This window comes from Anabrus simplex, chromosome 2 (assembly GCF_040414725.1).
Source record: "Anabrus simplex isolate iqAnaSimp1 chromosome 2, ASM4041472v1, whole genome shotgun sequence".
Taxonomy (NCBI): Eukaryota; Metazoa; Arthropoda; class Insecta; order Orthoptera; family Tettigoniidae; genus Anabrus; species Anabrus simplex.
Window position 1 is genome coordinate 1,204,761,542 of NC_090266.1, and position 17,931 is coordinate 1,204,779,472.

The 17,931-nt window shown below is 37.4% G+C and overlaps 1 protein-coding gene across 3 annotated transcripts in view; it reads left to right on the forward strand.

Moving 5' to 3' along the window:
• The first annotated feature begins 817 nt into the window (after nucleotides 1-817).
• LOC136864799 (protein FAM117B) overlaps nucleotides 818-17,931 on the forward strand; it is a 467,979-nt gene continuing 450,865 nt past the window's right edge. For all 3 annotated transcript variants that reach the window (XM_068225929.1, XM_067142204.2, XM_068225930.1), the window contains exons 1-3: nucleotides 818-1,211; nucleotides 1,586-1,746; nucleotides 2,259-2,350. In XM_068225929.1, coding sequence (XP_068082030.1) covers nucleotides 983-1,211; nucleotides 1,586-1,746; nucleotides 2,259-2,350 — 482 coding nt within the window. In that variant the 5' untranslated portion in view covers nucleotides 818-982. The remainder of the gene's footprint in view (nucleotides 1,212-1,585; nucleotides 1,747-2,258; nucleotides 2,351-17,931) is intronic.

Sequence of the window (17,931 nt, forward strand, 5' to 3'; positions counted from 1 at the left end):
CTCAAACAAGGGAGATTTGTATCGGTGATGTGATTTTCAGAGAAGTTGCGGTGGATAAGGCCTTGATCTATGATAGGAAGCATTCCGACATTCGCCTTTGCAGGAGAAGGGAAACCACGGAAAACCATTCTCAATGCACTCGATAGTGGCCACCAGCAGCTAAGCCTTCTTAATCTGGAGCTAAACGGCTTCTAAAACTGGCTGCTGTTAAGCCGAAATCTGTTCTACTTGGTGCACTGAATTATCTTTTTCTTTTCAAATTTGAAAATACATCTGATAATGTGGCAGAGCATTGCAAGACAGATAGCGAGTTAGATATTTAAACCAATAGCCTCTCATATATTTTAAGAAAAATGAAGCATTACACTTACTGGATTTCAAAGATGTCCTTGACAGAATAGTAGGTAGTTGTGATCTATAAGATATTTATTAGTTTTATATTCGTAATACTTCTGTCTGTAAAAGTCGTAAGTAAGTCTTCCATGAAACTAGTTTAGCGGAACGCTACTAATAAACAAAACGAAATTTCGTATCAAGTGGTCTTATTCATAGTGTGGTGAAATTTTGTAGTTTGATTTAGAAATTTGTTTTGCTTAGAATAGAAATTCTAATTGTGCAGAGACTTAGTAGTTCTAGTTTAAGATCTCTGTTTACTTCTAGTATATGAATGTGATATCCAGAGAGAAGACATAAATCAAAAGATCAGGATTGGTGACGAAAACATAAAATTCTCTACTAACGTGAAGGAGGTTTCCTATTTGCCAATGAACTTGGTGTGTTTGTATCACGTGATGCAGTAGCGGAAGACAGCAGAAGATCGTAAGTGACAGGTCGTGAAAGCTCGGAGAGTGGTAGATATACAGGGCGATTGATAATGAGATGGGTGCAGTTATGATCCTGTTTAAATGTGCCGAAATACCCTTCATAACATATCATTAATTTCGTGTTTATAAGACAGACTTACACGCGCCTACATGACAAAATGTCGGGTCAGGGGTCGCAACGGGTTCGTAAATCGTCTCCTTGTTCATCAAAGCAGGGTCCAATGCGAGCTACTCTTCCAATGTCTTCGTTATTTAGACAGGGTAGCAGCTTAAGAAAAAGCAAAAGCAATAGTCCAACGTTATCTCCGACGTCTGCGTGGAAGACAAGGATATCTCCAGAGGCTTCACTGTCCGGACAGAGAAGCCCAGGTTCTGTGAATTACAAAGGTAAACAATATTCATGTGTCGGGGAATAAACCAAATTTTGGTTAGTTTACCGGATCTAGGCTTGTTTTTATTGAGACTGCTTTCTTTCAACTAATTACCTCTATTTTATTTTAGTTCTTTTGTTTTTTATAACACAATAGTTCAATATTTGCTTACAAGACAAAGACTGTCTAGGGACCTTGCTATGCATTTTTCTATTTATTTTTTCCGAGTTTTTGTTGACTAATTGTAACATTATTCAGATGTTGGGAATAACTTAATAACAGTGATTTTCCAATTGAATGTAAACTCAGTGTGTGGCATTGGTTTTTATTAAATGACCAGAAGTAATGTTTTTTTTAGTAATGAAGTTTTGTGTTAATAATGCATTTTAGGGAAGTCAAAAACATTAAATTCACGGACAAGTGAAAGTTTTAGTGGAAGCTGTGTGATTCGTCGCACCGCTTCGCTTGATGCCATATACCTGAAGGGCCAGTGGCCACGGGAGAGGTTCTACGTGTACTGTGGACACTTATTGGTTGACAAAGCTACACAGGTAAAGTTTATGCCTTCAGTATCATACAGTTGAAACGGCCTTGGTATGTTTGTTCTCATTGTAGAATAAAAGAGAAAACTATCTTGAAACAGAGGGTTTTAATCAACAGCAACCACAAGCAGGCATTGGATTAAATATTGTTCTACGGTGATGGTATATTAAATTTACTTTATTCACGCTCCCATTGCTTGTGGTTGCTGATGTAAAACTTGTTTAGTATGTGGCTGTACCACGTATGATATTGCTGCTATCAATCAAAGGTAAATACTTCACATTTAGAAAGAACCAAGTAGTTTGTAGATTCTTTGTAGATTTTAGAAACCTGTTTTTTTTTCTTTTTTTCTTCAGTTATTACTATTGCTTGTTGGAAGTTTAATGTTATTGGTGCCCCATTCTCCCCTATGTCCTAGCAGTCCTCTCAACTGCTCTCCCTTTGTGCTCTGCTCTTCTATGCCTGTTGGATGGAATTAATGTAATGCTATTGTAGTAACAGAAATATAAATACATTTCAGACTGAAGAATGGACCAGTGACCAGAAGAAATCGCATAGGTGTTCAGATACTGGTAACAATGAGGATAAATTAGAGAAATACATTCGACATAGGTAAGTTTTCTAATAATTATTTGATTTGTAGGTTATTGTTTAGATATTTTAGAATCTAAAAGTTTAAAATTATTTTATTTGTTAGAGCTTAGGCATTTATTAATTGAAGAGGTAGAAGAGTGGTCATTTGTTTTAAGGGGCAAAGCAACTAGATAACGAGCTCATGAGGCAGAGAGTGGGAGATGAGACAGATGCATATTCCTGTATCGTGTGTTTGCAAATTGGATTAACCATTAACAGGGAAAATGCAGTTGAAGTAGACTCCTTCATTCACTTCTGGCCTATTTTATTATACCCTGAGAGCACATCCCTTTAGCTTATAAATTGTGATCATAATTTATTTTATGGATGTAGTTAATCCTCATTCTCCATATCTTTTGTGCATGTCTATTGTGAAGTTTGAGTATTTTGAAAATATTACTTAAACATTCTTTTCAAAATGATCAAAATGGGTACTAAGAATGGGTCACAAGCTGTCTTTAAAGAGTGTTTGAGCTGGTTTGCAAAGTTATTTTGGTGGTGGTGGTTGTTGTGTTAATTTCATTAAACTATTTGGTTTGCTAAAGAAGCAGACCATTGCCAGAAATAGTGTTGTAGAATTTTTTAATGTATTGTGTATGTCCAAAAACCAAACTTAGATGCAAAAATCATACATTTTGTGAATTTCTATTTTTAAAGTGTGATTAAAGGAATTGCATGTTTGTCATGTTTATGGATAGCACATCACATCGTTAACATACCCATATAAAAGGAAAGCAGCCATATTGTTCCATGATGCCACATATAAATAGTAAAATGTCAAAGTAAGCACTTACTATGGAATAGGGTAAGAGCATTTTAAAGCAATTAAATCTTGCATATAATCCTCTAGAATAATATTGTGACACCAGAAAGTTGTGCAGAAATACTGATAATACACACATTCAGAACAGTCCAGTTTTTAACACTTGAAAACTTGGAAAGTACTCCTTGCGACTTTTGCACATAACACAGTCTGAAACAACTCGAGATTAAGAATAGCAGTTGTAAATCACTGGGTAACATGAATTAAATTGTAATACAATACTCGCAATAAACTGGGCGCTTGAGTTCTTGTAGCCGGGCTGAGTGGCGCAGATGGTTGAGGCACTGGCCTTCTGACCCTAGCTTGGCAGGTTTGATCCTGGCTCTGTCCGGTGGTATTTGAAGGTGCTCCAATACGTCAGCCTCATGTCGGTAGATTTACTGGCACGTAAAAGAATTCCTGTGGGATTAAATTCTGGCACCCCAGCATCCCTGAAAACCATAGAGGTAGTTAGTGGGACGTAAAGCAAATGACATTATTGTTGAGTTCTTGTATATTTCTTGTTGAAAATATAATTGGCACATTTTCACCCCCCAGTGGTAAATTATGCCAGTAACAATCTCTCTTCATTTCATATACACTCTAAATGAATGACAGCACATAAGTTATGTATTTACACGTCAATTCTACAACATTGCAATTCTAACACTGCATATTGACTAACCGTGAGTTCGAACTGTCGGTTTCGAAATTTGAAAAAGGACTAACTGACGTGCATAAACCAACAGTATTAAACTGCCCACTACTGGTTTTCGTGGGTATTTCAGTCATTGGTGACCCTTTTTATTACTCAAATGTAAATTGTAAACTGCTGAGTTTAAAGACGACTTGTAAAATGCTTGCGACATCATAAATATGACATTGAGAAAGGTTGGTTGTTCCTAGTGAATTGCTAAATAATAAATTCGTTGTGCATGCACATTCTCTTAGGTAATCTATCCTCCTCCATTTGACTCGCATGACTCCACCATCGAAGGTGGTTTATGCATACAGCTTCATCAATCAAGTGCATTCCTATCTTGGTCTTTATCACCTCATTCCAAGTACCCTCTTGCCATTATTCCAACCTATTTGTACCAGCGATCATTCTCGCTGCTTTCATGTCTGCTTCTTCTAACTTATGAATAAGATATCCTGAGTCCACTGAGCTTTCGCTCCCATAAACAAAGTTGTTCTGAAACGAGACCAGTGTGAATATAGTTTCGTCCAGGAGCTGTCTTCCTTACAGAATATTATTGATCGCAACTGCAAACTCACTGCATTAGCTTTGCTGCATCTTAATTCAATTTCACTTACTATACTACCATACTTGAAATTGTCTGCCTGTTCCAGCTTTGTATCATCAATCTGACATTCATTTCTCGTAGGTCTGTTACCTACTGACATCACTTTATTCTTCAAAAGTCTAATTTTTATATCATACTCATTGCACCTATTTTCAAGGTCCACTGTAATTTTGACAAAAAGATTTCACACCAAGTGAAGATCTCTTGCTTGATGGTACAAAACTGCCTAGATTTAAAAAGTTCAATTAGGCTACCTGGGATCTGTTATCTTGGACAACGGAAAGGTAGACGCTGACATTATACGTAGACCAACCACGAAATGGAGCAAATGGCGCTTGGTGAGTTTTATGTGAGACAAGAATGCAGAATAGAACAAAAGACACAATTTACAAAGCAGCCATAAGGCCAGCCATGTTGGATATTATTTAGGTCTGGTGATTAAAAAAGATACATGAACAGAAACTCACACTGCGGGAATGCGCCTGATGTGATGGGCTAGTAGGGTCCCACACACTTAAACCGTTCTGGTCTGGGCCTGAATATCCTTAACAAACGTTCTGAACTGGGCATTTTTGAGGTTTTAAAAAGATTGTATTTCTGTACATATAGAAGATATTTGCATAATTTTTTTTTTCTTCATGCTTGTTTAAGCATCTTGTTTTAAAAAATAATGTTTATTTCATGTCAGCTATCACCTGAGATTTAAAAATTGTTTATGGCTGCATCTTAATTCAATTTCACTTACTATGCTACCATACTTGAAATTATCTACCTGTTGCAACTTTGTGTTCCCAACATGACATTCAATTCTCTTAGTTTTGTTACCTATCGACATCACTTTAGTCATATACAGGGTCTTTATGCTTGGAAGGGATTTTCTCGTTCGACGTTGGCCGCCAGTGAGGTTCAGTTTCCGGCTATCGTGCGTGCGTATGTACGACAGAATACGGTGCTCAAAATCATTATCATGCATTTTGCTCACCATTTTTACAGTTTATACTGAAAATGTTCCCTATGCGCTGCCAAAATAATCGGCAACTCCTAATGAAGTTTTTGGTTACCCTACCAAGTTCTTCAGCACTGATGGATGCAATTGCAACTCTTATATTGTCTTTAAGTTCATCTAGTGTGTAAGGGTTGTTTCCATAAACTACATTTTTTTAACATTCCCCACAAATTCAAATCACATGCCGTTAAATCTGGGCTACGAGGGGGCCAGAGATTTTTACTTATGATCCTCGTACCAAACACGCTTCAGTAAGGAGGTAATGACCTTTACGTCTATTTTTATTGTTTACTGAACCTGTAGGTTTGAATTTCTTGGTCAGTTGTTTTATTGTCCGATTGATAGGCATGAGTCTCCCTGGAAATTTCGCTCGAAACTTTTGTCTTGTCCTAGCGCATGATTTTCTGCACTTAATGTAAGTATTGTGCAGATAAACACGTTCACGTAACGAATATTTCACATACATTATAGCACTATACACAATCACAATAAAACACTATACAATACGACATACAGTACGCAGTAGCTTCATTGAACACACTACTATCTCAGAGCTCAGCTCTCAACAACTGCAGAAGTGGCGGAAACCGTGCACGGCAGCGGCCTGTCATCGCTGACCAAGTTCGAGCGATAAAGTCCCTTCCAAGCATAAATAAAGACCCTGTATAAGAAATAAATTTATAAGGGGGTCCGCCTTTTCAATACAATATATCAAGTAAATAATATTATGTCAGTCTTGGGACTAGTTTCAGCCACTTAATGGCCACCTTCAGCCAAAATAAAATTAAACAGATTGTGTGATAACTAAAACATATGTATATAAGACAAAGACAGTGTTGCAGGAATAATTATACCATTAAATATATATAAAACAAAAATTATGGTTGTGATCTTGTCATAATTTGATGTCTTTAAGTAGAGTTAGGACCTCAGAAAATAAAAGTTTATCAATTTGTTTGGATGAGTGTGTGAACAAATTTTCTTGGGGATATGAGTAGATATTGATGTTCTGCTTGTATGCTGCAGAGAATATGTTTAGACTTTTGATTTTGAATGATTGAACAGCGAATCCACAGGCAGCGTCCTGCACACTATTCTTATCGGCAAACACAAGAACATTTAGTTTAAAAGAAGCAGAGTAACTTTTACGCTTACCAGTATTAACGTTACCACTCGTAGTATACAACTAATTCCAATGATATTGTAACTTTCCCTGACTACCAGTGGGTTACTGCTTGAATGACCACTGCCTGAAAAAGCGTATCGACAAAGACAAGAGTGAGAGGGATGGCTCAAGGTGACCGGCTGGCTTGGAAAGCGGCATTGGGACAAGGGTTTGAGTTATTTTTGTAACAGCAGTTAGCCACAACCTTTCTCCCAGTTATAAAATAATGCAGTTTCTTGTACTGCCACCCACAAGGTAACCTACGGTAACAGCAATTTGTACTGTACTCTCCCGATATTTAATACAAGAATGTCTACGGAATACCGTATTGAAAATAGCATTAACCTTCCCATTATACAATGCCTAGTAAAAGTAACTGTAGTAAACACCCATTGTTACCTGTATTTTAGATCTAATATGGGAGGCAGAAATTAATTTTATTTGTCCTGACCAAAATAATGGTCTTATATGCGATGGAGTTTTATATGTGAGTAAATAAGGTATTTAAAGTTAAGCTGTCGTCGTAAATATTTTCAGAATTTTATTGAAAGTATGAACTGTTTTGAAGTATGCATTGTTTGTGGTATTTGCAGTTATATTTGTTGACAGATGTTACAAAAGTAAACATGCAGTGTTATTTAAAGGAGTGTTATAATGTAAACTGAGGACTTTCATTAGCTAAAAGAACTAAAAATGATGACAATTAATTGTCTCCAGGGCATTATCAAAATCTGCAATGAAACTGAAAATTATTCCTCGATTATTTTTCTGTTTACAATTCACATCACTCGATGTCCTTATTGATGAATGATTTGAACCAAAGAATGGAATATTGTGGACATAAGTCGTTTACAAGGATTATGACAAAAAATATGTATTGCTCATTAAAAATTAAATCAGTGATGTCATCAGCACCATGTTAAACTAACAAATGTGGGAAAAAAGTCATTTTCAACAGTTCCCAATTCTATTTTAGGTCTGTTTCTAAAGGCAAATTGTTGAATCTGTAACTGTCAGTGAAGGGTTACAATAAAACCTTGCACTTTGACGAATGAGGCTTTTACATGTTAACAATTTAATGATTTTGGTCCATATTGAACAGTAGATATCTTCAATGAAAAGAAGAATATTCCTTCAGGATCCACCTATTCAGTACATCATATAATCTCACTTCATGACATATATATTTTAAAATACCAGTTGTGGGACATGTTTCGCCTTGATTTAGGCATCTTCAGCTGCATATAATTATTTTAAGATAAAAATTACTAACATTTTCTTAGGCTATTAACAATATTCTGTCCCTTATAAAAAGTTTTTAAACAATTTGTGCTGCTCTTATCTATAAAACACACAATAATTAAAATACAATACGAATTATAAAAGCAGTTCATATGTTTTTCATCATTTTTTGTTTTGAAAATCTACATATGTAAGCATTTTTAGCCGCACATTTTTTTTGCTAGTGGCTTTGAGTCGCACCGACGCAAATGGGTCTTATGGCGACGATGGGATGGGAGGGGCCTGGAAGTTGGAGGGAAGTGGCCGTGGCCTTGATTGGGCTACAGTCCCTGTGTTCGCCTTGTGTGAAGGTCGGGTGCCATGGAAAACCATCTTCAGGGCTGCCGCCAGTGGAATTCGAATCCACTATCTCCCGGATGCAAACTCACAGCTGTGTGCCCCTAACCGCACAGCCAACTCGCCCGGTACCCCTGCCGCACATATTGCCAGACATATGTTTCCTTTAATATAAGGAAAGATCTTCTTTGGGTTAATCACATAAATGGGATTGTAAATAAAGGATAGAGATCTCTGCACATGGTTATGAGGGTGTTCAGGAGTTGTAGTAAGGATGTCAACTAGAATATGGTTCCACTGTATGGGACCCTTACCAGGATTACTTGATTCGAGAACTGGAAAAATCCAAAGAAAAGCAGCTCGATTTGTTCTGGGTGATTTCCGGCAAAAGAGTACTGTTACAAAAATGTGCAAAGTTTGGGCTGGGAAGACTTGGGAGAAAGGAGACGAGCTGCTCGACTAATATAGGTAATCTGCCATCTGTGCGACTGCCCTAAAGTATAAGCGGTATGTTCCGAGCTGTCAGTGGAGAGATGTTGTGGAACGACATTAGTAGACGAATAAGTTTGACTGGTGTCGTTAAAAGTAGGAAGGATCACAATTTGAAGATAAAGTTGGAATTCAAGATGGCAGATTGGGGCAAATATTAGGTTATAGGAAGGGGAGTTAGGGATTGGAGTAACTTACCAAGGGAGATGTTCAATAAATTTCCAGTTCCTTTTAAATCATTTAAGAAAAGGCTAGGAAAACAGATAGGGAATCTGCCACCTGGGCGGCTGCCCTAAATGCAGATCAATAGTGATTGATTGTTTGATTGGTTGGTTGATTGACCATATCAGGCTATGAAAAATTTCTCAATTGCTTTTCCAATTTGGTCAGGAGTAGCTTTGAATGCACTTACTGCAACTAAATTAGGGTGCTTCTGAAGAGCACTACAGAATTTTTTCCCATGTCCAAATGGGGCCGATGTTGTATCACATCCACTAAATGCATGAAAAAATAGAATATCTTGATCATATTGGAGTGAGTTTGATGAATAAAAGATGCACGGTGCATTACCTCTTCCACTTTTTTTGAAAGTAAACTTTGTCATTGGAGGAAGTTAATGCTGTCTGTAAAACCAAAAGATCTACTGTATATCTTCACCTATGATGGTCACATTGTCAAATTCTGCTGCTTTAGGTTTTGCCATATTGATAATCAATACATTAAGCATCCTCTAATGCCTGTATACATCAGTGCCCACTTCTGCAATTTTATCCTTCAAGTTTGATTAAATGATTTTTGTTGGTATTGTTTGATAATAATTTATATTGTGCTGTTTTCATTGCAGTTTTATTGAACAGGTTTTTAACAGAAGAGCGAAGTAAAGCACGGCTTAGTTGAGCGGATTCAAAATGGTATCCATCAATAACTACAACAGTGTTTGAACTGAAGTGTCCTAAATTTTGTAATGCGATGACAGGACAAACTCCACGCAGTCCAGCCTTGAAAAGAACTCTAGGTTATTTAAGTTCCCTATCCGTTTGCAAGATCATTCTTGGCGAACAAGTAGAGCCACTAGGGGTTTATAGACAGATTCTATAGTAACTTTGTTTAGTAACGTTTGTTTCATTTTTAGGGCATGAGCGGAACAGGAAATTAGCTACAATAATGCATTGTGTGATATACTCTGCCATTTACAGTAAATAACATTTTTAAATATTAGAAGTATTTTTATTATGCCTTTAATTTGATTATTTAATACTGTCAAAATTAGAAAACGGTTAACTGTATAAATTATCTAAAGCAGCAATGACTTTGTCATAAAATATGGAGGTATTTAAGACAATTTTACTGTCTCATATCGTAACCATAAATAATATTAATAAAAATAAAAAGGAATGTACAAACATACATTTAGTACATTAATACTATTTCATATTTTACGAATATTACATATTTAATTGCGTATTTCAGTGATACTATATTTTTATTTACATATTTTGCACTTTGGTATTACATAAAAGTCTGGGCCCTGATTATAACATACTCTGTGATGGGAAAGTATTCTTATGTTGTATTCTATTGCTGATTTCAATATTCATTCTTTCAATCCCCATTTTTTCTTATTAGCTTCGCATTCCACTGAGTCTGGTCTTACAGTGATTATGCAATAGGACAAGTCTAGTACTGCCCCAGCATATGCCTCATATAAAAATAAAAAAACATCTTCAGGTGCTGCTGGCTGTGGTGTTCGAATCCACCATCTTCCGAAAGCAGGTTCACAGCTTTGTGTCGTACACTGCACCGCCAACTACGTTGTTGCATTCTCCAGTAGTTCACTTCCTGAGTACTTGACATTCGGGTAATTTTTTTTTGTTTTTATTCCTGCTCTCCTTCCTCTTGTCATCACCATTCCATTGCTTCTATCCACATTGAGTCTCATAACTACATTATTCAATATTCCAATTTTCGGCATCAAGCTGTTTTGTTATCTTGTCCTTCCCTCTGGTAACAGTAAATAATCTGGTGGTTGTTCTTCTGTCGCTATGTGCTGCCTTTTCATCGTTCATCACATTTGTAAAGGGGAGAGGGTGAAGCGATATCAGAGTGGCACTGTCACTGCCTTCTCATAAAGTTGGCCATGGTTTGTATCCCATTAGATGGATGTGGGATTTTTGAAATGGGATATCATGTCCCTGTGGCTCGGAACCATGTAAACTGGAGGTCTTGTGACTGTGATATTGACATCATCAATTGCTGGTAATGAGCATGCGAGGGACTAAGGACAAGAAGGGGATAGAAAATCCATAGAGGAATTAAAATATGGAAGTTGAAAGAAGAGAAAACCAGGGAAGAGTATATGAAAATAGTAAAGGAAAACATTTCAGTGGATGATCCAAAAATGGGAGAAGAGGAATGAAAAATATTCAGAAGAGAGGCAGCAGCAGCAGTAGTAGTGTAGCAATAGTAGGACTAGTATGAAGAAAAGATGGAAGGGAACCTCATGGTGGAATGATAGAACAAAATATTGAGTGCAGAAAAAGAATAGTGCTCTTACGACATTGTTCCAAATAAGAGTATCAATGAAGAAAGAGGGAAGCAAGAAGGGTGGTAGGAGAGCAGAGGATGGAAGAGTAGAGAAGGTGATGAAAGAAGATCATGAAGGTAATAAATAAGTATTATATAGAATGATTAAAAGTAAGATAGGGATAGTGTCAAAATGGTAGATAAAGATGACAAGGAGATGGAAAATGTGGGGAGGATTAATTTGAAGAATTGCTAAATTCCGGTGGAATTTCAGAGGAGGAAGTAATTGAAGATGATGGAAATGGATGTAACATGGGAGGAAGTGTAAGTAGCATTGAGGAAGTTGAAAGGAGAGAAGGCAGTAAATTTGGATGAGCTGAGCGTGGAGACGGGGAGAGTAGCTGGAGAGGAGTGAAAGGAAAAGCTACACAAGAACAGTATGGATTCAGACCAGGAAGGTCTGCAGTAGATCTCATCTTTACAGTAAGACTGCTATTAGAACAGCTCTATGAATATGAAAAAGATCAACTGATGGCCTCCTTGGATATTGAAAAGGGATATGAGTAGTGTATGCTGAAGCAAGATATGGAGAACGGGTTTGAGAACATATTACTGTATACAGAGGGTTGCAGTGGTATTTGCGGATGATTTGTTGGTGTAGGTGAATAGGGAGGAGGAAATTCCGGAGCTGTTAGATGCATAGGACATGACATTTGGTATAATGAAGAGGGGAAATTCTGCTTACAACCAGAGAGAAGGATAGATCAACAACTGGTTCAAACCCCACTGTCGGCAGCCCTGAAGATGGTTTTCCGTGGTTTCCCATTTTCACACCAGGCAAATGCTGGGGCTGTACCTTAAGGCCACGGCTGCTTCCTTCCCACTCCTAGGCCTTTCCTATCCCATCGCCATAAGACCTGTCTGTGTCAGTGCGACGTAAAGCAAATTGTAAAAAAAAAAAAAAAAAAATGGAGCAATGATTGGTGGAGAACATCTAAGGAAGGTGGAGAGTTTCGAATACCTAGGCAGCATACAGGAAAATGGAAGAAACTAAAAGAAAATAAGTAAGCGAGGCAGATGAGCATAAACATTCCTCCTGAAATGTTAGAAGCTTGTTGTATAGTGAAGATACCTCCCAAAACAGCAAAAGAGTGATATACCAGAATTACGATATCCCAATACTAACCCATGCTTCAGAAACTTGGGTAATGAGGGAAAGAGAGGAAAGCAGCATCCAGGCCAGTGAGGTGAAATTTTTGAGAAGTAGAATAAGAGTAACAAAATAAGAAATGAGAAGGTTAGAGAACTAGTGCAAGTGGAACCATTGCAGAATAGAATAGAGAAATGCCGTCTTAGATGGCATGGGCATGTGAAGAGAAAGATGCATGGGGCACGAGTGGAAGGGAGGAGTCCAAGGGACAGATGGCTGAAAGGAGTGGAGGAGTTGGTGAGAAGACAGAAGATGATGGAGAGGCTTGTGTTCTAAACAGAACCGGCTGGTGGCTAGAAGGTGTGCGTATTAATGATCAACACTGGCTTCTCTCCAAGGTAGCACTTTGAATCCTGGCCAGTGCACTCTGAATTTTTGAAATGAACAATGTTCCATGTTACCAGTATAAATGGTCCGTTATTGGACATTACAAATTTTACCAGTTAACACATTCCTGGTTACCAGTGTTTCGCCCCAGTGTGCTAAGTTGGGCTCATCAGTTGGTAAATAGCACACATACCAAGACACATGGCTAGTGGAGGCCACTGTGGATACACGGGAGCTGAATACCTAACCAGCTATGCCACATACTCAGTCCTCTCATTAAGTAAACTTGCAAATATGCTTTCTGATAATAAACTGTTAAAAATTTATGATAGAATGTGACAAGATTTGTCCAGTGATTTAAATTTCAAAAATGTAGAAAATTAAACAAAAAAAAATGAATTCATGAACATTTGCAAACATACTTCTCTGTAAGTAATGACCTACCTTCGTAACTAAATGTGTGCTGGGCTGGGGAAGATGTACTGTTTCGAGATCAAAGTTTAAATACTTGCTCTCATTGTGACTTTTTTCATTCTTACTGCTATTAGTTGGTAGAATTATATCTATTTAAAGGTTTGGTGTACCTATCCCAATTTTAAATTATAATAATTACTGCTATCTAACTATGTATATCCCCAACCCCTTATCAGGGAGCTGGACTGAAAGGTAGACAAACACATTTGCCTAAACTATGCAGTTAGATATTTCCTACATTCAAAATTACATCAGCCTGGTGAGCAATGATGTCCAAAAATTATGATCATCACTGACAACAGCAAATTTTCTCTAAAATATTGGATGATTATAACAGTAGTTTATATGTTTAATGGCCGGTTTCTGGAATGACAGTTATCTGTAGATGCATAGTTATCAGTGAAACATGGTGATACGTTTAAAATGAGTTTCCGAAACAACAGTTATTGGCTTCTTCACAGTTATCTGCGCAACGACTGGTAACTGCAGCTAGTGCTATAGTTACATCTATGTTAAAACTAAATCCAACAAATACCGATATGAGACGTCACTCGTACAAGGTCTTATATTAGTTTCGCAAATATTCGTACATGATAATGAACTGGTTATAAAATATTTACAGTCATTCATTATAGTTTTAACGTGCCTGGGTGTGCTGGAGTTGACAATATTTCGGTCAGTACGTTTACTTCCACGTTATCACCAGCTTTAGTCACTGATTCCACTTGTATGGTGTCATCTGTCCCAGCTGTTTTTTCGGTTACAATCTCCTCAGAGCATGACGCTTCTACTGTAGATATATCTTCCAATATGGGAAAATGAGTCGTCAAATAAAATAGAAATCTAATCAAATGGATTTTCATCAGGCTCAAATTGATCTTTCATTGCAGCTATAATGTTAAGATCTCTCTCGTCAGGCTTTGAATTATGAGTCCCACCAACAGTTAGTGAACACCCAATCTGGAATATTTACATTTGTACTAAATAATAAATATCTTAGGTACCAGTATACATTTAATATAAGTCTGCTGATTAATAAATACCGATTTTCCATTGCATTTTTTAAAATGTTGTTATATCCTTTAACCGGTGACTTCAGGTCTCATAGACTCCCAATGAACATAAAACATCTGGACTTCTTTAATTAAAATTCTTGCAGGGAGCTGTAATTTATGTTACCTTCTTATCTGTGTAAACACACTTCACACCCTAGATCGGGGTTAGCTCGCTACGTTCGATTGAATTTCTCAAGTGGACTTCACGTCAGCAGTTACAAGAATATTTTTGTCATTGTATGTTGCGTGGTCAGTGTAAGTAAAACATCTAAAATTACTAGTCCATTTCAATTATTAAGAACTACAAATTCTCAGTTCGAGGAGTACATTAGGGAATTATTAATGACAAATTTAGTGATATGGTTATTTTCTTTTGGCTAGTGTCGATCGCAATTTGTAATGCTTTCTTGTTGTTCAAGTTGTGCCGTGAAAGCCCGGAAAAATGGAGTTCTTGAAATGAGGTATCTGGTCAGGTAAAATTACATGTCAAATTACATCTGTAACAGTTGCCGCGAGAGAAAATGGTTATCGCACCATCAGTGCAGAACTTCATTGCCAGAAACGTTCCAGAGTGTGCTGGATGTTTTCATTTGGGGGTTTATTTTCGCTTACGCTTGTTGTGTTCTGGATCAGTGAAAAGTGATCTGTTTGGTAATTGCAGTGTATTTTTATGATTTCACTGACAACGATCATGGTGAAATTTAAGATGATGTCTGCATATTGTGAGTAAGAAAGAAGGGGAAATATATCTATTTTTTTTTTTGCATTATTAGGTCATACATATATTCATACTGTGAGAGATTATTACATGCTGAGCCAGATTTATTGAAATGACTGTACATATTTGCCAACCAGTTTTCAGTGTAGAAAACTTCTGATAATAAAAGCAACTTGATATTACCAAAATAACCCTAAAAACATTTGCGTAGAGACATGTGTTGGAGGACGAGAGATACTAAACATGACGGTAACTGTACTGTTTATTACCAGGGCTTATAAATCTAGATTTGATTTTCTGGAAACTCATTAAAGTTAACAGCGCAGTTAAAGTTACAAGCACATTTAGGTAACTCACAGGTACCTGTGGTGTACCAGAAATCGGCCATAAGAGCTATGGATGTGGCTTACGAATAAAACATTGACAGTGATATCATTATCCCACACATAGCCCACAATTAAATTGTACCTAATCCTATTCTTCATCATAATTGGTTCCCCAAATATTTAGGTGTAACCTTAGATCGCACTCTTATCATTCAAGCAACATCTATTGAACTTATTTAAGAAACTGAAAACTTGGAACAACATTCTTCAGAAACTGTGTGGGATCACTTGGGGATTTACTGCAATCACTCTCTCATTCAGCCCTTAGTCTGGTTTACTCCAGTGCAGAGTATTGCTCTCCTGTATGGCTTAATAGCCCTTATACCCGATATATTGACACACAGCTGAACAACAGCATGTGCCTTATTTCAGGCACAAGCAGATCCACACCCACCCATTGGCTCCCGTTGCTCACGGGAATAATGCCACCTGATCTGCGCAGATCGAATGCCCTCTGAAGAGAGTACAAGAAGACATCCCTGCACTTAATCTTCAAAGGTTGAAGTCGTGCCATCCACCTGTACAAAATTCTGCTAACATGGCTCACAACAACTTCGATGCTGTGAAAATTTGGAAAGGCCTTTGGGAAACTTCAACAGACTTGTCCCTACACATCTTTCCTGGTGCGCAAATTGCTAGTGGATCCCATCTACCACGCTGACAGTGGGCCACACTTAGAATTCGGACAGGCTATGGAAGATGCAGGGACTCGCTCTACAAGTGGAACTGCTTAACGTCACAAGAATCTGACTGTGGTACTCCATGGCAAACCATCCCTCACATCATTGACAGCTGCAAGCTACGAGCCTACTCAGGTAGCTGGGCTGATTTCTTCATCCCAACAAAAGGGGTATTAGAGTGGATAGGCGGACTGGACATTTCGATGATTATGCTTTCTTGTTATTGTACCCTATTTAATTGTAGGCCTATATATGTACATTTTTATGCCATACGCTAAATAAATAATAATAATATTATAATTCACCTTTTATGGCTATCTAGGTCATTCTCAAATTAACAATATAGGCTGGAGTTTAAATTGCCTATGGACTAATAGACTTGAGTGTTAAAAACAGTTAGTGGGTCATAAAGCAATTAACACTAATAGACTTGAGTAACTAGAGATGTAGTCACAGATGGCTGTCTTCTTATGTGCAGCATAGGTGGAGACACTATAGCCATAATTGCTTAGCAAGCTCTTAACTTTATACATAAAACCTGTCTATAATATGCAGTTTATAAACGAGTATGTTAATTGGCTGTTTTAAATAATAAGACCAAATAAAGCTCATTTTGACATAAACGACAGAGGGTGTACAGTTAGCTGTTCCAGCCTTGCTTACAAAACGTGCAAATTATTTTATATGCCTGGCTGTATTGAATCCTGGCACGGACTTACAGCGTATTGGTGTGTAAATGGGATAGTGCTTGTCATTAGATTTACTTGCATATTAATGAACCTTTTTCGGAGCAAAACTCTAGAATCCCTTATCTGTCTCTTAGGGAGTCTCTTACCAGGCGAGTTGGGCGTGCGGTTAGAGATGCGTGGTTGTGAGCTTGCATCCGGGAGATAGTGGATTCAAATCCCATTGTCGGTAGCCCTGAAGATGGTTTTCCATGGTTTCCCATTTTCTCACCTGGCAAATGCTTGGGGTTGTACCTTAATTAAGGCCACAGCCACTTCCTTCCAACTCCTAGGCCATTCTGTCCCATCGTTGCCGTAAGACCTATCTATGCCGGTGCAACGTAAAGCCACTAGCAAAAAAAAATCTAAAAATAACAATTGAAGACTTATGAAATTCTGTGATAACCAGTAAAGCAGTGACAAATGTGTACTGTAATACTAATGAACTGAGAATTCATAACTTTTCACTTCTGAGTATTGTATCAATAAATACATAATTAAAAAATTGTGTCACTAGCACTGCCTGACAGTCTTGTTCTTCATAACCAGTTTCTGTTATTTATTTTATACATCATAATTTTTCTTGAAAAGTAGAAGACCAGCTGGGCTGAGTAGCTCAGATGGTAAAGTTCTGGTTTTGAGCTCAAGTTGGTGGGTTTGATCTCAGCCCAGTCTGGTGGTATTTGAAAGTGTGCAGATACACCATCCTTGTGTTGGTGGATTTACTGGCATGTAAAGAACTCCTGCAGAGTAAAATTTGGGCACTTCATTGTCTCCAAAAAACGTAAAAGTAGTTAGTAGGACGTGAAGAAAATTATATCATGTGGACGACCTTGTGAAGAAAAAAAAATACATGCCTGACATGCAAATCAAGTGTGTCACAGACCAAGCTTTCTGTTTACAGTCACTGTATCATTTTCTCTCTTTCTCATACATTCTGTACCATCGATTAATCTTGAGCGTCTGCTCCATTCATATGCTTTCACACGTCCTTTCACTCTTATTTCTGCCAATTATTCACTCATTCTTTCACTTGTACATAAATGTAGTAGTTCAATCACACAATAGTTTTGTGTTAATTTACATAAAATTTGGAAGGGGCAAGTCTTTGATAT